General features: G+C 41.4%; 1 protein-coding gene across 1 annotated transcript in view; it reads right to left on the bottom strand.

Moving 5' to 3' along the window:
* Window positions 1-8403: 8403 nt before the first annotated feature.
* Window positions 8404-20161, bottom strand: part of PDLIM4 (PDZ and LIM domain 4) — a 71613-nt gene continuing 59855 nt past the window's right edge. Inside the window, exons 4-7 of the mRNA XM_083600166.1 lie at window positions 17809-17987; window positions 16092-16249; window positions 12870-12990; window positions 8404-11778 (exon numbers count right to left, since the gene is read on the bottom strand). Of these exons, the coding sequence (XP_083456292.1) occupies window positions 11574-11778; window positions 12870-12990; window positions 16092-16249; window positions 17809-17987 (663 nt within the window). The 3' untranslated portion in view covers window positions 8404-11573. The remainder of the gene's footprint in view (window positions 11779-12869; window positions 12991-16091; window positions 16250-17808; window positions 17988-20161) is intronic.

Here is a 20161-nt window from a genome sequence, read left to right as displayed (position 1 = left end):
GTGCGTGAGACTCTTTGGAGAAACTTGTCTAAAAATGTTAGGAAAGAGAAAGAGCTAACATTTCCAAGTTCCAGATGCTCTTCGCTATGCGTGACCTAGCATGATTTGTACTTGTTTATACTCTTTGGACCACCTATCTTGTTAATAGCTCCTCTGCACAATGTCCCGTCCTCTGCTCTTTGCAGACCGTGTTTGTGGTTTTCGGAATGCTTATTTCGGTTATGGCAACATGCGGAAGAAACAGAAGCTAGCAGGTCGCATCTGGCCTTCTTTTGTTCTTTATTGCCACGAAAAATGGAAACACATATTTTGAAGGCATGCACAAATAATGCTTATATAATTCCAGCTAAAACAAATGCCCTCATCCAGCATCAGGCTATCGGCTCATGTAAGCAGGCCTCTACGGGGTTATCATCTGCTATGCATCAGATGCTGTAAATCTGATGTGTGCTCAAATATGCATCACACTGTACATCTGAGTCCAAGTGCCATCTATCCATTATCCCAGTGGTGTCCAAACTTTTTTCAAAGAGGGCCAGATTTGATGAAGTGGAGGGCAGTGAGGGCTGACCAAAGTTGTTGACCTTTTTAAAGGATTTTTGAGCTATTTTTAGGACTGAAGTTGTTGAGGTTTTTTTAGGATTTTACCCTAGGAAATAAACTGCCACAGGGACCAGATTAAACCGACCAGCGGGCCAGATGAAGCCCCTGAAATGGACTTTGGACATGCCTGCACTATCCCATTTACATTACTACCATCTGGAATGCACAGTCTAATGCAACTAGTCATGGAAATACCTTTCTAAGCATGATTCAAACTGAATCACGGTTACTAGCATTAAATACAAAATCTGGCAACATATTTTACTAATATCATATTAGCTGTTACAATCCATTTGTGCTGTGTAAGGGACAATACAGTTGAGAAAAGAACTGGGTGAAATGGAAACCCCCAGGGTGGATATTCTCCACACAGTCTCTGCAGGATCACTTCTTCTCAGGATATTTGTTACTGGTTTATGACAGCCAGTTTTTCTCTTTGATCATCCCCATCGCGCTCCTTCTGTTCATTTGCTCTATATGGTTGCTTTGAATTACCAGTCCCAAATACTGCCACCTCCAATTCACCCGAGGTCACAGCAAAGTTTAATTTCCCCAGGCCCAAATCCAGCAATTAACTGAAGGCAGAAGCCTCACGCTCGATTGAATGGCACGCAGATGCATTTCATTTTTTAATGTTAAAAACTCATAAAGTGTATTTCCCATACAAAATAGGAATAAAAGTTTTGCATCAACGGCAAATGTTTTGCATGATATGCAGACCAGGCCACCCAGTTCTGAGGTCCTGGAATGTGGCAAAACTCTGCACTGGTTGCTCAAATCCATATCAGGCCCGGTCAGTTCAGTGAACTCAAACTCTTTTGCTGGAGCAATCTGGCTGTGAGGCCGAATGGAAACCCCCTTATCCCTTAGGCTTGAATTTTCTCCCAAGAGAAGCAGTGCGTAGTCTAACCTTTTAATACCCCCCTCCCTTTCTTGGCATCCTGTCCTGGCTGGCCTCGGATGTTGTCCCACATTCCTCTTAGTCAGAAACAATTAAAGAAAGAAGTAAACTGGCAGGAATAGAGACTGAGGCAGCACAGTGTAGTCAAACATGAAGCGGTGGAAGGGCCTCTGAGAAACCCAGCCAGCTTTATGTAAGGCAAGCCTGGTCATCAAGGAGCTGCTGTGATCATTTACTTGGTGTGCGCAGAATGAGAGTGGGGTTAGGGTGGAAGAGAAAGCACAGAAGCATATCTGGTATGCCTTACCTTGAGGCCCTGGGAAAAAGATACTGCAAACAATCTTGAGCGGAAAACGCAACTGTCGTGGCCCAGCAAGTAGCCATGAAGTGCCAAGTGTGACTGATCCCCTTTGAAAGCTTATTAGTTGCATCAGGGAATTGCTTTGAGGGAAACAATAGCTTGTCCTTTCCCAGCAAAATCAGAGGGGAAGCAAGTCGGGACTGTTTCTGTGGGCTAAACTCACCAGTCTGTACCAGGCCTTGGCGCTCAGTCCTGGCATGGTAAAAAGTGGCAAAGAGCCAGTCTTGTGTCGCTGCTCCCAGCTGCCAGTTGCTATCTGGAGTTTATGAACTTGTTCCAGTTAACAGGGGCTTATTATATTAGGGAGACAGCTCATTAAATCAAAGGGCATTTTCACATGAGTGGCTGATGTGCTTTTGGGGCAGCCGCTTTCTGTAATGGAATTGGAAAAACCTATATCGGTGGGAGTGTACAACCATGCTATCTTCTGCCTTCGCAACCGTTGCACATGGCACAGGCACCACGTGAAAAGCTCCAGTTCACACAGGCGAAAATGGCCCCCAATCTGCTTTAAAGTCCCTCAACATGCTTAGCAATTTACTTTTTCCATTTTAATATTTATGTAGCTGTGGACCTAATGATTTCTGTTTGGTTGCTATGCTACATGTGTGCATTATCTAGAAACAAACAAATAAATCTTCCCTTTAATAGAAAAAAGACATTTAAGTGAATCATTTATTAAAACTCATTAACATCTCTTTACTTGAGTGATAGCCCTGCTTAATTAGCACACAAATCCTTCTTGCATAGGGCATATGAGACGTCGTGTGGCAGGTACACCCACACTCGGAACATTATGTACAGCTCTTGCCTCATTGCATTTGTTAAATCGATTGGACACATCACACTTCTCCTATGCTATTTCTCAGTTGCCAGATAAATTGGCCCAGATTAGAGCATAGAGGACTTGTCTGAACCACATTTGGGGTTCCTACACCTGTAATCATAGAGTTGGACCTCCATGTAGTTCAATCACCTGCTGATGAATGAAATTCACTGCTCTAGCCTCACTGATATGCCCTGCAGCCTCTCCTTGGAAACTCCGAGGATAATCTTCTTTTGACAATATTCACAAAGAGAGACAGGAGGGGATAGGCTCTACTATTTTTAATTTTGAGAGCTCAGATTTTGGTGAGATGTACTATTCTGAAATTTTCTCCACAGTGGGCCAAAATTAGGCAAGGGCTACATAGCAAATGCCGTGTATGGCTGAACATTTATCACCACATCCAATATGAAGTGACTTTTTGGACAATGAATGGGGATGTATTCTGCAGGAAGATATCTGTACATGTGTGGCTGAGACCAAGGTAGCAATGCAGCACAAATGCTATCTGCCTCAAGCCCATTTGGAGGACTGTCTTGGTGGGGGGTTTATTTTGATTTCAAGAATAAAAGCTGCATTTGGTGGCAATTCCTCTTTACCCTGTGATTTCTGCTCCTCTGCAACATGCAAATATGTTGGAAGATGGTCACCCCTGACTTTCAAAATATATTTTGTCACAGTGTAGACATTTGTATGAGCAGTGAACGAGATACATAGTACAGTGGTGCCTCGGGTTACATACGCTTCAGACTCCACTAGCCCAGAAATAGTGCTTCAGGTTAAGAACTTTGCTTCAGGATGAGAACAGAAATTGTGCTCCAGCGGCACAGCAGCAGCAGGAGGCCCCATTAGCTAAAGTGGTGCTTCAGGTTAAGAACAGTTTCAGGTTAAGTACGGACCTTCGGAACAAATTAAGTACTTAACCCGAGGTACCACTGTATAAAGAAGTTTGTGGAAGGGGCTGCAGTGGTGATCGTTATGTGTGTTCACCTGGAAGCCTTGTGTTGAACTCTGCTGTAGCCACCATCCTCCCGTAATCTGTGCAGTTTCAAAAGCTCAACCCATAACCCATTTTAGGAGTTTTTCCAGACCATCGGTTTATAGTACAATAAATCTACAACTATCATTCCAAAGATTCTGAAATCTTCCCTCAAGATAGCTGCTCTGCCACAGTTACAGTGTTTCTTTCAGCCCAGGAGGAGCTCAGAAACTGACAATTTCTCCCAAACTAGAATGCCTTTTGCTGTTGCAAATACTGTCTGAAATAATGATTTGGTGAATTTTGTGGTTCCCCTAACAGATCAGGTTTCTTTCCTCCTGCCATTGGTGGATGGTGGCTTCTCAATATACTGCTAGTTACACACACAAGCTGTGTACACGTTCCCAGGATATTGCAGCCTAAATCAGTTTCTTCCTGTCCACACTTACCTGGCAGTAAATTCCATGGGTCCACAAACAGTAAACACACTGCAACTTACTTTTAAGTAAATATGCACTGGATTGTCCTACACATCTTGAGTATTTTAGGTTGCTGTACTTGGGTTGGTCTTGCTGAATATATGCTGACACTGTGATTCAGTATTAGTGTTCATTGGAGCTTCTGAACTCTTGTAGTATGCATGTTCATAGGTGGAGTTTAGCCCAGACATGAAATGTAGCAATAAGAGAGAGTTGCATTTCAAAGACCTACTTAAGCCTTGCCTGTTTTCCTGCTAACCTAACACAATAGGTGATTCCCACCTCATGGTTTTTATTTTGCTAAGTCTGCTGCTTTCAGGAGCATATATAAACCATTGTCTTCATTTCATGATGCCAAGTCTAGCTATTCCTGTTTCTTCCACTCATAGACATGCTGCAGCAGCAAGTACAGTGGTACCTTGGTTCTCAAACGCCTTGGTTCTCAAATGCTTTAGTTCTCAAACTCTGAAAACCCAGAAGTAAGTGTTCCGGTTTTTGAACGATTTTTGGAACCGAACATCTGATGTGGTTGTCAGCTATTGTTTCCGGGGCACCTGCACCAATCAGAAGCTGCGTCTTGGTTTTCAAACATCTTGGAAGTCAAACGGACTTCCAGAATGGATTAAGTTTGCTGTTTTTGTTTTTGAGGCTTTTTCAGTTAATATGTTTTTGTGACTGTGGAACCCAGTTCAGCTACTGATTGACTGTGTGACTGCGGAAATGGATACCCCGCCCCCCCATCCAAACAATGACTATCATCAGTGCAGGGAAGGAAAAGAATTAAATTTTCATTTTTATCATCTACAATACTGTCTTATTTATTTTATAGTACAGTACACTGATTATTGCTTTCATTTTATGGATCAATGGTCTAGCTAGATAGTAAAATTCATGTTAAATTGCTGTTTTAGGGGTTGTTTTTAAAAGTCTGGAATGGATTAATTCGTTTTGCATTACTTTGTGTGGGAAAGCACGTCTTGGTTTTGGAATGCTTTGGTTTTGAAGCAGACTTCCGGAACGGATTAAGTTTGAGAACCAAGGTACCACTGTACTGTGCTATGGACATAGCCTTTACACCCATTTCCTTCCTGATCTTTCCCCTCACATATGATTGAATGTAATATGGGCACTTGCCTGTTAACATCTGGATGAAGCTCATTCAGTGCTTCAAAACAGCTGCCTGCCGCAAAATCCTAACAGTTATGAAGAACCAGTCAATTATGTTAAAAGGGTATATATACATTAGATAGCAATCTGCACTATATATTCAGAATGTTGCAGGTCTGTTTACATGTTTTTATTTGCTTTTCTATTAATCAAGATGAATTCCTGTTATAGAACTTAAATATGTGTTCAAAATCAAAGAAAAATAGATTAATATGGTGGCAAGGCCCAGGTGGACTGGAATGTACCGTATTTTTTGCTCTTTAAGACTCACTTTTTCCCTCCTAAAAAGTAAGGGGAAATGTGTGTGTGTCTTATGGAGAGAATGCAGGCTGCGCGGCTATTACAGAAGCCAGAACAGCAAGAAGGATTGCTGCTTTCACTGCGCAGCGATCCCTCTTGCTGTTCTGGCTTCTGAGATTCAGAATATTTTTTTTCTTGTTTTCCTCCTCCAAAAACTAGGTGCGTCCTGTGGTCTGGTGCATCTTATAGAGCGAAAAATACGGATATGTACCACATGCAGCATTCATCAGTGTACAAATATAAAATTCTATGATATACTGTTGAAAGATTGTTATGGCCTCTGCAGTTGTGATGAAGTTAATTGCCCATTCACAATTAATTTGATAGCCCAAAGGACTAGTAATACATTTAAAGCCTATTATGAACTGTCTCCCTAAAAATGATTTGCTGCATTACTAAGCAGCCACTTAACAATAGTAAAAAAAGATTCTTTCTCAGTTGTGCTGGCAGAGGTTTGTAAAGCTGCATTCTCATTTTTGTAATTTGTGACAAGTTCAACACAGCACAAGAAAATACTGTATTTTTCGCTCTATAAGACGCACCAGACCACAAGACGCACCTAGTTTTTGGAGGAGGAAAACAAGAAAAAAAATATTCTGAATCTCAGAAGCCAGAACAGCAAGAGGGATCGCTGCGCAGCGAAGGCCGCAATCCCTCTTGCTGTTCTGGCTTCTGGGATAGCTGTGCAGCCTGCATTCACTCCATAAGACGCACACACATTTCCCCTTACTTTTAGGAGGGGAAAAGTGAGTCTTATAGAGCAAAAAATACGGTACATCTAGAAAGAAGCCAGTTAGCTACAGGATGTTACTGTGCAAGGCGGCTCTCTTGATGTGCCTTGGGAAAATCTGGTGAATTGTCAACTCATAAAAAAAAAACACGTAGCCAGGAGAAAAATGTGTGGAAATTCTGATTCCTAAAAGAACGTGTGTTCAGATGGGAGCCCAGGAATGTTTTGTTTCTTTGCCAGTGCTGTTATTTGTAAGAAGTCTGAGAAAGATCGCCAAAGAATACCTACACAAACAGGTTTTTGTGATTTATAATCTCTGGATTCAGGGGTAATGGAACCACTTATGAATTTCTAAGATGGGTACATATTTTAGTACTATTGTAACACACGTGAGGTAGACGGTGGAACCTGCTGGGTAAAAAATGGCCTTAGAAATGGAGCTGAATAGGAAATAAAAGGCACTGGTCTGACATGTCAAAAATGTAGGTCTCACATTATGTGAGAAAAAGCTGGTTGCATGAGGCTTGTGACACATTCTCTGACCGAGATGTAGGTGGATTCGTTTGTTTACAAACTTCTACTATTTCCTATTTTCTGTCAAGCAACCATATGAGTATTATTACACATGCATCAGATGGGGGCCTTTTAGCGCTCATGTTCTCTTGCTGCAAATAGCTGAGTAATGAGAAAATAAGTCTGATGAAAATGAGATATACGATTGGCGTTTGTAGCTTTTAAACAGATAATAAACATATGTAAGAAGGAGAAGGAGAAACAGGGTCTTCATAGTCCGAGCAAACATGGTGAAACATATGGTTGTGTCTTTTTATTGTATGGGACCATGCTGTGAATTCCTGAAAGAAAGAATTGTTTCAAGTGAGAGGAAGGGACTCGAGGTCTGAAAGAGAAGCAGATTTGATTAAAAAGAAAACTTTGCATTTCTGTAAAAGATTATAGCAAGGCATATGGGTGGCAGGGCCTCCCATCAACTCCTATAAAATCATGTTATTGCCATCATAGGGAGAATGCCACAAGTCGATGTTGCAAAAAGTTTGCCAGAGGCAGTCACTCAATAGGATTCCAGGATTACAACTGAAGGCAAAGTCCTAGCTGTACGAATGAGAGCATTGATATTATTGTCATGGGTTTGCAGGGGGCAAGGATCGCCTAAAGTTCCTGGGTGCCAGACCTTAGATTTAAAATGCACGCTAAACAAGGAAATCACCTGGGGACAAGGGCCATCAATGGACAATTGACCCTCTGCCTGAGCTCTGGGTAAATAGCAAAGATGGGAGGGAGAGGTTACACAGGAAAAATGCATCCTTTTGAAATGTAGAGGTTGGGGAAGAAGGGAGAGGACTCCATGAGCTGCTGTGAAGGCAGAGCCATCTTGGCAGGCTGGGACAGAGGCATGGAGATGGAGGTCAGACTGCCTTGGGAATCCACTGCTGCACTGCTGGGAAAGCAAGCTCCTCAGAGATGTAATGCTCTGAACTCTCTCCAAAGTAGACCCACGGGTAAATATGGGTACAATAAAGTCTCCACTGTGCCTTGATTTCCCATTTGAAACGCAACCCTGGGTGAGTGCCTAGAACATGGGTAGGCAACCTAAGGCCCAGGGGCCAGATCCGGCCCAATCACCTTCTAAATCCAGCCTGCGGATGGTCCAGGAATCAGCATGTTTTTATATGAGTAGAATGTGCCCTTTTATTTAAAATGCATCTCTGGGTTATTTGTGGGGCATAGGAATTCGTTCTCCCCCCCCCCCTACAAAATATAGTCCGGCCCCCCACAAGGTCTGAGGGACAGTGGAGCGGTCCCCTGTTGAAGGTTTGCTGACCCCTGGCCTAGAACCACCTGGAATCTTGCTACCACTCAGCAGAGATTGGGGGTGGCACACAACCTTTGTAACATTAATTTCAATGAATTTCCCCCAATATATTCTAGCTCCTACAATACAAGATTAATGAGCTTACTTTCTAATGGCAATGAGTGAAAGATGGAAAATAAACTTCAAGGACAGGTTTGCTTAGCCATATGAATGATCAGTTACCTCGCAAAGGGAATATACTGTGTATTTGTTATTGAAAAGAAATGTACATAACCAGTATGAAAAATCAGAGGTTCATAAGATGCATTTTCCAGTGCTAGTTAATATAGAAACCCACAAAAAAATAGCTTGGGTCCTTGAGGACCAACAATGTTAATAAACAAAATTAAAATGAATGTTCATGACTATCTCAAAGAAACATGTTTCTGTTAGCAACCAGTAAATAAAACAGCAACAATATTTTTATGCTATTAATAAATGATAAACATTTATAATTTTTCAGTTCATTTGTACTGATACGGATCCATCATCAACAACAAAAAACCCCTAGACCAGCAAACTTAAACTTCATTGGTGGCAAAGCTGCCTTCAATGTGGTTACAAGAATTTCAAAGTAGAATTTTAACCTGACGTTAGATTTGCTCAGACATAATGTGAAAATATTAATGGTTCCAATGCTTAGTAAATCAGTTAGATTAATCGACAAAAATGTTGACCGACTAAAAAGGAATCACCAATTAATGGGTCAAAAGAATTCTAAAAACTGAAATTATTTTTAATAGAAGCACTGTATAACAACTGCAGATGACAAGTTTCACCATAAGAGGAGTCCCTTTGGGGAGGAAGAATGACTTCTTTGAAAGTTATCCCTGTTGTGGCAGATGTATAAATCATCCAAAGGCAATGACGGTATGCTTTTTTAGATCTAATATTTTGCATATACTGTACAACTTTGTGCATATTTAATCAATCAATTAATGAGTTGAACCTCATCTGTTTAATTAACTAAGGTAACTAGGTAGAAAACACAGAACTGTATTCACTGTAAAGAGCAATATGGATTAACTAACAGCACGCAATTATTTTTTAGCTTGGTGCCACATTTTTTCCTCTTAATTAAGTTATATTATACCTGTTCACACAGAGCAACGTGGATTCACACTGGTTCTTACTAGCAATGGTGTTTGTGAAATGGATAAGCAATAGTGTTTCTAAGCAAAGTACATGTCTTTCCCTTTGGTGTAGGAGTTTATCGTTCCTAAAACAAATGGAACTGTTCTGTTTGCACAAAACCTTAATTGCTTATTATATTTTTTAAAAATTTATACCTGCAAGCCACATAGTGGAAGCCTTGGATAATAATGCTGTGAGCGACTGTCACATGGTCACAGAGCAAGCTGCATGGCTGAGTGGGGATTTTAATCCTGGCCTCCCAACTCTGAACAACATCATCATACTGGATCCGCTTCCATAAAGTGACCGTATTGCCTAAGATGTAATGCATTCTGTCTTTTTAAAAAATGGTGTATAAGCTGTTGCCAAAATGCAGTTGAGGCTTAAACATTTAGACATAGAAAGTTTATTCCCCCCCCCCTTTACATTTAGGATTAGCAGTTGCCCAGGACAATCACTGTTTCGGAGAGCACAAGGGCCATTGAGCACTCCACCCTCATTTTCACATCTGGATTGTTTATACTTGAGTTCAGGAGTTGACTTCTGTAAGGTCTCGGTCAAATCCTTCTATTCAAAAACTGCAGGGGTTCCCTCCCTCAATAGCTCTGTAATCAGGATTGGTGATGACATAATTCCTCTCAAGAAATGAACAATTTGTGTCTATCATGACAATTTCAAATGTAACAAATGAATAACAAATGTGCAATTGTTGTGCTACACAATGATTGTCTTGAAAGCTCCTAAATGTCTGTGATACTTAGGTCTGATGCCTTGCCCTAAAAACAGAATCTGGAATGAATTATTTTTCTTTTCATCCTAGGCTGGATGTAGATGTTCTGCACATAGTGTTGACCAGGTCAACTTCATTGTATCTGAAAGCAGTTTTAAGTAAAGTGTTTATGGCTGGCATGTAAAGCCCTTTGTTCAAAGTTTTATAAAAAAAAGAAAGAAAGAAAGAATAAATGCAGGTGCCTAGATGATTCAGTAACCAAGAATATCTGCAAAAGAAGCCATGCTTTCTCAAAGATGAGAAAGAGAAAACCACATGTACAATATATATATATGTGAAGTCTTTCTTAAACATTTTTATGCAGGGCACAACAGTGGTTTACACAGTTATAGTTTGGTGCCACAATGGAAATTATATTAGGGTCCCCTTGATCTGGAAAGACCTGAGGAAACTTAACAGGGTCTCCAACCTGTTCATTACTACCAGTCAATGGGGGACCATCCATTGGGTTTCCCAGGATATTTTCTCTGGTATAACAAGAAAGGCAGTATTGGAGCACAAGCCCCAGTGGATAGCTCTAGCTGCTACTGACAGATATCACCAGAATGATAAATGTTAATGATTAGTCTTACATGTAATAAATAGTATTGTTTGGAAGTGGCAACCAGGACATTACCTTTTATATATATATCTGTGTTCTTACGAGTCCTTTACCTGTTCATTCCCAAGTTTCTTGGTGAAACTCATGCAGCCAGCTTCATATTTAAAATTCTCATTACACGTGGCCTCAGTTTTCTATCACTCTGAAAGCCACAAAGCAATCTTTGTGGCATATCTCTATTACTGACAAAAGTAAATGTGATGCAACGCTTTAACATGTAAAATGTCAATGTCATTTCTTAAAGTGCCTTCTTTTCATGGAGCTTTCATGCAGTCTTCTTTATCTTTCATAATGAGACAGAGTCTGGATCTAGACACATCAAAGAAGCATTTCAGTTTAAAAACGTTGTAAATTTAAACAGGGAAAACAGATAGAGAAAAACTGGACTCCACGTCGCCACCTTGTGACACAATGTTATATCACACATACAACGCATATAAATCGCCTTTTCTTTAGCAGTCGAGCTGAGTCCAGGATAAAAGAAATACTGGTTTTATATGAAACAGTGTTTTAAAAAGCACCCATATTTACACAGGTTTTGGACTGGGGTATGATGGAAACTATGTGCAGTAAAAAATGAAACAAAACAGAACCCACCCAAACAGCAACACAGCAACCCAAAAGCAAGTGTCAAAAGGAGAGAGAAATCCTTTTGAGAGGCCTTTCAGCACTAGCCCCTTGAGATCCCAAGTGCAAACCATTTTATCTCTGAAAAGACATTTTACTGAGACTTGAATAATCAGAGTTGATTACAGCCATGCTTTAAAACAGTGCCTGTGCCTGTGGGTGGGTGTGCCACCTCTTGACCTCTCCAGGAAATAAGAGTATCTATTTAGACAAGTTCAACTTTAGCATTGGGATAAACAGCAACCACATCATATCCTTCTGGCGGCTTAACCCTTTCCTTGGCATGCATTTCACAGTACAGCTGTTCCTCAATGAAGAAGTAGCCCCTTTGCTTCAAGTTGAGGCCGCAGTCATCACACATGAAACATTCTGGATGGTAGAGCTTGTCACGGGCTTTCACTATTGTGCCACTGTCGCAGGAAAGAAGATAAGATTAGAATGCAAACATTTCAAACGATTACTATTCATTTCAGGTTTTATTAGTGGCTTGTCTTTTACGGGTCCCATAGAAGGGACTGTATACACAAATCTCTTCCCTTTCCTCCATTAGCAACACAGTATTGTTTCTCCTGTATTGTATAACCTGCCTTAAAGGGATCTGGTGCAGAATATATATATTCCCACTCTTTTAATTGTATTTCAGCCAGGCACTCTTCTTTTCTTTTGCAAAATCTATGGGGCTTTGCTGCACACAATGCAGTGCCGCATAAGTAGGAGCTGTTCCATTCTGAATGCCATAGAATAAAATGCTGTGTGTGAAGCACGGCCAGACATGTAAGCGAGCAGGACAGTTCTTTCTTGTATGGAGCTTCCATGTGCACTTTGGAGCAACCAAGTGGCTTTGGATCAAGAGGATAACATTGATTAATATTAAAAGCTCTTTGTAACATGCAGCACAAATGCCATGTTACATGCGTATGTCTCTCTCCCCCCCCCTTTCAAGTAACATTGCCTTATGGAATTACATTATAACAAGATTTTACAGTTAAGAAGGTGGTGTGTTCCTTATTTAGCTTTACCAAAAAGTACCGTACTTTTCCGTGTATAAGACGTCCCCATGTATAAGACGCCCCTATTTTGGGGGACTCAAAATATAGAAAATGCAGGGAGATTGCCCAGAGTTCTTGAGCTTTTGGGGGGGGGGGATTGCCCAGAGTTGTTGAGCTTCTTATGGGGGGAGGAATTGCTGAAAACCACTCACCTGCTTGAACAACGCTTCCTATTGCACGCAACGCAAAAAACACTAAACGTTCGACTGCTTGCTGCCAGCAGCAGCCCATCAATCCAAGCCCATGCCGCAGCCGTCAATCACTCACACAGCCACCGCTGACAATCTCCTGCTCGTGGCAGCAACCATTCCCCCATTCCAACAGGGCACTACCCATGTATAAGACGACCCCAATTTTTACTCATTAATTCAACTTTAACCCCCCCTTGTCTTATACATGGAAAAGTATGGTATATTAAACGTCAAGGCTATTGGGGAGATTCATGTACTTACACAATTCCATTGCCACATCTGGTGCACTCGGGGAGCATCTGTAAGCCAGGCATAGCTCCACCCAATTTGGATACTGGAGATTTAACATGTCTTGGACTCGTCAGCCTGTCATGTTTTTCACCTGCCAAGAATTTAAGACGGCGTTTTTGGAGTTATCTGTTTAAGGGATGTGGAATGTTGCTAACACACAAGCTTCTCAACTGAAGGGGTGATTTATGCTTAAACTCTGACAAAGGATGCACTCCACAGTATCATTACCTGGAAGTAAATTTTCTTGGAATCAGTGAGATTTATTTCTGAGTGAGCATGGTTAGGCTGGGGCTGTAAGTGCTCTGATCCTAGTAGTGTTAGGTAAGCAGGCTCCATATGCTAACAACAGTACTTGAGAAAATGGAATGATGGAATGACCATAAGAATAATAAAAAGGCATGCAAACATATGAGCTCTGATTTAAATGGATAAACCAGAGATTGACCTTTCAATGGGAAGCGTGCCAAGGAAAAAGAATGAGAGCTGGTACAAAAGAGGCACATACATGAAACCATAGAAGAACAAAAGACATTGTCTAACTTAGTAAGATTTTGATATATGCTCAACCCCATGGAAAAAAGCTTAAAACCTTTTGCTGTGCAAGGGGGAAAAAGCCCAGCAATAACACTGCTAAAGTGCACTTTTACTACTTGAGAGATTTATTTGTTTTATTGAATGTCATGACTCAGGAAGACCTTTAAGAGTCTGTAACAAAAGTAAGGCAGCATGTTAGACGCTGGCTCTTTTCTTGGCCTTCGGTTTTGCTTCATATGTGTTCAAAAACAATCAGAAAAAGGGAAGCAATGAAAACTTTATGTACAAAGGGGTATGTTGGCAAGCTATTAATGCATCCTGTAATGCTCATGTATATATTCACACAAGTGCGTATATTTGGAAATTCACTGCAGTGCTTTTTTAAAAAGGGAATTTTCACTGGTAGGGAATAAACTCAAAATAGGACACTTACATTAAACTTTCATTTAAAAAGAAATAATGATGCAGCACTATGATAGCTGCATTGTAACATTAAATATGGTTTAAAGAAATGTAGCCCTCCAGCTGTTGCTGAACTACAACTCCCTTCATGACTATTAGCCGTGCAGACTAGGACTGATGGGACTCCAACATCTGCCACACAATCCCTGCTGCCTCCTTTTTTGAAGTAAATTCACTCAACTAATTTGCTTTAGGTGACTGTAGCTTCTTGATACATTTACTGCAAAGGTTCCCAGAAGCTCTAGTCAATGATAAAGGCTTCAAAATGGCAGGCAATTTACAGAGCACTTAGTGAAAAGTCTCCTTTTCACCAGCTTAGGGAGTGAGGAAGAAGTTTAATGCTGAACTTTGCTGCATTCATGGCTGTTTTTCTCCTTTGTTTCTGCATGCCCACGCTTCTCGCCCCCAAATTTATGTCCCTCAACTTCTCAACTAGGCAGCTACAAAACTCTGTAAAAAGTGATCGAACAACCCCAAACATTCTTTTCTCTGCTTTGTGGTTTGAGGGCTCATCTTTCACGGCTAAGGGGCACCTACCGAGGTAACTGTTATGTTGCCTTACAAATCCTGTCTGATTCCCTGCAGGAAACATTTCTTATTAGAGACACAGTGTGTTGCTGCTCATTAAAAAAAGAAAAGAAAAGACCCTAGAGCTCCTGGGAGAGAAAAATAACATTCTAAGGAGTTTCTTAACTTCTTTGGGATTGTGCATAGGTACTTCATAAGTGGCTTTGCATCAGAGAGGTTAGACGAATGGAAGATTTAGTTTTAAAGCAACAGAAATGGAAATCCATGTAAGAAAACTGATAAATTAAAACTGAATCATTTAAGGACAAACAATGCATGGGGTGTCATCATTCCAGAAAGCGTCCCTTCCATCGTATTTATAAAGCAGATGGAACCCTCTCCCAAGGGAGACTTGGCTGTCCTGCACATTGGTTTCATTCAGGTGTTAGCTAAAACCTCATTTATTTATGCAGACCTTCAGAACATAGTGGCTCTATTTGCCTATTTTATCAATGACTGTTGCATTGCATTTTAATGTGTATTTGTGACTTTAACAGTGTTGCATTTGTTGAATTATTGATACTATTAGTTTCCCTGGGTTTTTTTGTGAGAGTAATTTTCTGTCTCTCTCATAAAAATTTAAAAATCTTCTTTTTAATCAGTTCAGCACAATTTGAAACTGCTTGTAGGACTTGTAAGACACATTCAGAAATACACTGGCAGTATAGAAAGGGCAACAGAAGAGCAAAGTCTAAATATGTGTCTGATCACATTCACCTTTTCTTTCCTTGTCTCTCTCCTCCATCCCATTTGCTTTTAGCTGTGCCCCAAAGAGCAGCCATGGAATCTTAGCCACTTAATAATAATAATAATAATAATAAGTAGTAGTAGTAGTAGTAGTAGTAAAATATTATTTGTACCCCACCCATCTGGCTGGGTTTCCCCAGCCACTCTGGGTGGCTTACAGCACATAAAAATTGTAAAATATTAGCCATTAAAAATTTCCTGATACAGGGTTGCCTTCATATGTCTTCTAAAAGTCAGATAGTTGTTTATTTCCTAGACATGTGATGCGAGGGTGTTCCACAGAGAGGGTGCCACCACCAAGAAGGTCCTCTGCCTGGTTCCCTGTAACCTTACGTCTCGCAGGGAGGGAACCGCCAGAAGGCTCTCGGAGCTGGACCTCAGTGTCCAGGCTGAATGATGGAGGTGCAGACACTCCTTCAGATATACTGGGCTGAGGCCATTTAGGGCTTTAAAGGTCAGCACCAACACTTTGAATTGTACTCGGAAACATACTGGGAGCCAGTGAAGATCATTTAGGACTGGTGTTATATGGTCCCAGCAGCCACTCCCAGTCACCAGGCTAGTTGCCGCATTCTGGATTAGTTGTAGTTTCCGGGTCACCTTCAAAGGTAGCCCCACATACAGCGCATTGCAGTAGTCCAAGGGGGAGATAACTAGAGCATGCACCACTCTGGCAAGACAGTCCGCGGGCAGATAGGGTCTCAGCCTGCATACCAGATGGAGCTGGTAGACAGCGGCCCTGGGCAGCTGCCCATGTGCCAGGCTGTGCACCTGGTCCTTCATGGGCACAGTTACTCCTTGTAAGCACCTTTGAAATTTAAAATAAAGTATGGGGGGGATATTAAACAATTTTTTTTGAAATGAACATGTTGTGTTCCTTACCATTTTCCCCTGCTTCCAACATGCCTTGCAGATATCGGAAAGATCCTGACTGCTTGGGTTCTGAAACTGGTCTTTCATAATCCTGCAGCATTTTGTACACATCTGAGTCCATGTCAATTCCATTTCTGCTTCTTGGTAGGGACCTCAAAGGGTCAGCACTATTTAAATACAAAATGAAGGTCAAAGGATTGTTGTACACTAGAGAAATAAAATCAGTTCTTTGGGGGGGGGGAGTTAATTCCTTGTGAACTATGAGGGGTTATTTAAACAAAATTTTCTAGTGCTTCTTGCATCACAAGGCAACAGTGCACGGCAACAGGTCACCCATAAGCAAACCCTATGCTTATTTTAATGGGGATTTAGTTAACAATGCTTCCTTTTCCTGAACTAGCTTTTTATTAATGTAGAGATCATTGTAGAGACTATGAAGGACAATCTTTGTAGCCATACTCTACTTGCCCCTGTGCAGTGCGGTTTGAGTGACCTGTGAACATACGCACCACAGACAGGCCAGCTGCTGCTATTCATTGTGAATTACTATGCCACACATGGATCTTTTTTTTTTAATGCATTAAATTAAATTACTGAAGAACCTGGAAGCCACCCAACCATTGAAAAATATCTGGCAGTTAGGGCATTATGTGTTTTTTTGCCAAACATGGTCTCAAGGGTAATTTTAAAAAAATCTTAAAATACTTCCTCGTAGCACATTTCCTCCTGGATTAGTCCACATTTTCTAAAGTACCCATAATATATATTTATTAAAAAGCCTCAAGATTTAAACAATGCTAAAATACTAGGGGTGGGATTCACGTAACCTCTTCTTCCCCTCCAGGCCCCCTGAAATTGGCTTGTGTGGGTCGGGAGAACTCCCAGAACTGTGTGCAGGGGAGGAGAGGGGGGTAATTCCAATGTATGTGCTCTGCCATCTCTGAACAGCTTCCTGTGCTCATTCTTAAAATGTACAAAGCAGCCTTAGGGCAAATTTGCTTTGAAGGCCCCTAAACATGAGATTTAGCACTTTGATTGGCAATCCTACTTTATGATGATTCTTTAGTGCTCAGATTTGTCTTTCCAGTGTGAATTTCATCTGTTTGTCCCTAAGCAGCCTTTTTTTTTTAAAAAAAAAGGTTTAAAATTCCATTTTAACAGTATGTTCTAGCAAATTAAACAAGCTGTTTTCTTCAAATGAAATGGGTATGGTTTTGCATGAATGGGTCCCTTTTGTGACAGTGTTTTGGTCCTAATAATTTGGTCCTAATAATTTGGTATATTTATACAGTGGTGCCTCGGGTTACATACGCTTCAGGTTACAGACTCCACTAACCCAGAAATAGTACCTTGGGTTAAGAACTTTGCTTCAGGATGAGAACAGAAATTGTGCTCCAGCGGCGCAGCGGCAGCGGGAGGCCCCATTAGCTAAAGTGGTGCTTCAGGTTAAGAACAGTTTCAGATTAAGAACGGACCTCTGGAACGAATTAAGTACTTAACCCGAGGTACCACTGTATTGTATAAGTATGTCAGCCTCTTTGTTGCTCCACATGCTTTTCAGTTGAAGCAAATAGCGGCTTTGAGGTGCCTGCATGCAATTTTCATTGAAAGAATAGTCCAAGAGAAGGGATTAACCTCCCTGCTGCCACAGTGTAGCCGTCTCCCCACCCACAGCAGCTATTCATAAAAATAATCTGCATCACCATGTCTTGTTTGAGTCTCATACCTGTGGGGAGATGTGATATGCAGACTACTCATCTGTGATGGTAAACTGGAATCTGCATTGTTGTTTGTATATAGCCGCGTGGGGTTATTGTACTGCACATTCGATATCTGTTTGTTGTCTGTTGGACTTCCTCCGGGTGAAAATGTTGCTGGTCTCCTATTTGGAACAGGTCCATTATCCTAAACAGGGAAAGAAGCAGAGGTTTTGTAACACTAGTTGTCATTGCCAATATTAAGCAACCTCTTCCGCTAAATGCCACGCCTGTCTGCAACAGTAGTTTGTGCATAGAGCCTCTCAACTGCTAACAATACTGCTTTAGTATTATGCAGCCTGCTATTGGTAGATAAAGAATATACAGAGAGAAAAGAGGAGGAAATAAATGTTTGTTGCATTTAGTAGCTCTTGTGGAATGACTGCTGCGGTTTTGTTGAGGTATTGCATTTAGTTAGGCTTTGGCCGCAATACTCAAGTTTTAACAGCAAGTTTGTATCTGAAGAAGTGTCTTGGTCCTTGATTAATGTGAGCAGACCCATGTGGGATTAGCTGAGCTTCATAAACACTGGGAAGCCAACACAAGCCATTGTTGATGTGGGACATTAAGTATGTATATGAGAGACAATTTTATCTTGCTATATTTTGAGGAAACATTGTGTTCTTGAACAGTGCTAGCTAGTGCCTGTCAGATTTTATGGGTGGAGTGTAGAGAAATTCTTCAATTCATCACTCCCATTCTAACATACCTCCCCCTTGAATGTCCCAATTCCCTCTCTTCCTTCTACTCAACTCAGTTTCAGAGGCCAGCTCTCCACACCCATCCCTCTGCACCAACTTCTAAGGCCTGTTAATGCATCAAAGAAAAAAATACTACAAGCAAAAGATAAACAGCAAAAGGGATAACAGAGTGGGCATTGCTTATGGGTGTTTATGGTTGCAATCAGAACTTAGAACACAAGCTTTAAAAATACTTGTTAACTATAGCTTATTAAACAGAGTGGCTGTGTTTTCAGCCATTCTTGAAAGTACACAATCAGGACCAGTGCGAGGAGGTTGGATACTGAGGCACTTTTTCAAGGCCCGCACCCCAACAGGGAACCCGCTGCAGACTCCCAGAGCCTCCTGACTCTCTTTCTCTTCCTTGCTGTTGCTACTTGTTGACCTGGCCTCTCCCAGTGTAAGTGGTGAAAAGCAGGAGGAGGAGCCAGCATTAGGCTTCCCCTTTTCACCAGAGCAGTGCTGCTGACTGGGGTCAGAGGGAGAGGGAATGTAGGGCAATGGTGGTGACAGAGGCAAAGAGGTGGCTTTACTCATGTTAGGGGTGGTGGTGGTCACTGATAGCATCATGCCCAAAGGAGCCCAACACTGCACAATAATAGAACAGACATGGTTACAGAAAACTGCTGAATTATTATTATTTTTACAGCTGATGTACATACAGCATTTCCTCACATTAAAACAAATCTGACAAACCTCCATACCTTCTGGAGGAATAAAGAAACCCCACAATTGATCCTCATCCATTTTTACATTTTCATTTGCCTCTGTTGCCGGAAATATCCGAGGGCTCCCTTGGACAAAAAGTAAAGACACCAACCAGGATAACTTGGAGCAAAACAGCAGCCTGTAGGCTTGGCCTTTATTGAACTGTTGCAACAGGGTGTTCCCCTCACTTGCAAGAGAGAGGAAAGACCCCGAAAAATAGTGTGCAAGGTCTTATAAAACTTTTTGAAATTCCCCTCCTCTAGGTCAAGCCCACCCCCAGAAACATCATGCATACATTACAGAAAGGAGGGGTTGAGGGAGGAGTTGGTGGTAACCTGAGTGTCTTGTCACCTGGCTAGTTCCTCCTTTTCCCCCTCCCCATGAGTCACTTCCAGGAGACAAAGGGGAGTTTGCAGTTTCCTGCCCCCAGAGGGAAGATCTGATCATTGTCCTTTGTTTCTGTTCATGCTGAATCCACTCCCATATGCAACTTCTTTGTGATCTTGATTGTCTTCTGTCTGGGATCATCAGGGTCATAGCAACTGGGCAGGGCTCCTGTGGATGTGCTGAGACGGTGAAGGGATTATGGCTGACCAGGACCAAGCCACCCCCCTTTGATAGTTCTTGTCATATGGAGTAAAATAAAATGGAACAGTGCAAATCCGATGTATGGTTGATTTTCTATGAATTTATAACAGAAATGTGGCGAATGTAGTGTGTGAGTGTGTGTGTGTGTGAAGTTTGTACAAACAGAGTGATTGGGGTGGGGGGGGTTCCTGCTACAGTTCCCCCCTTCGGAGATAAGATTGCAAAGGTGGCTACTTTGCAATCCTTTTCTCCGCACAATTTAAGGTGGTAAATATTAACCTGCTAT

This window comes from Podarcis filfolensis (assembly GCF_964270895.1).
Source record: "Podarcis filfolensis genome assembly, chromosome: 2".
NCBI classification, from domain to species: Eukaryota; Metazoa; Chordata; class Lepidosauria; order Squamata; family Lacertidae; genus Podarcis; species Podarcis filfolensis.
This window is presented reverse-complemented; position numbering and strand designations above follow the sequence as displayed.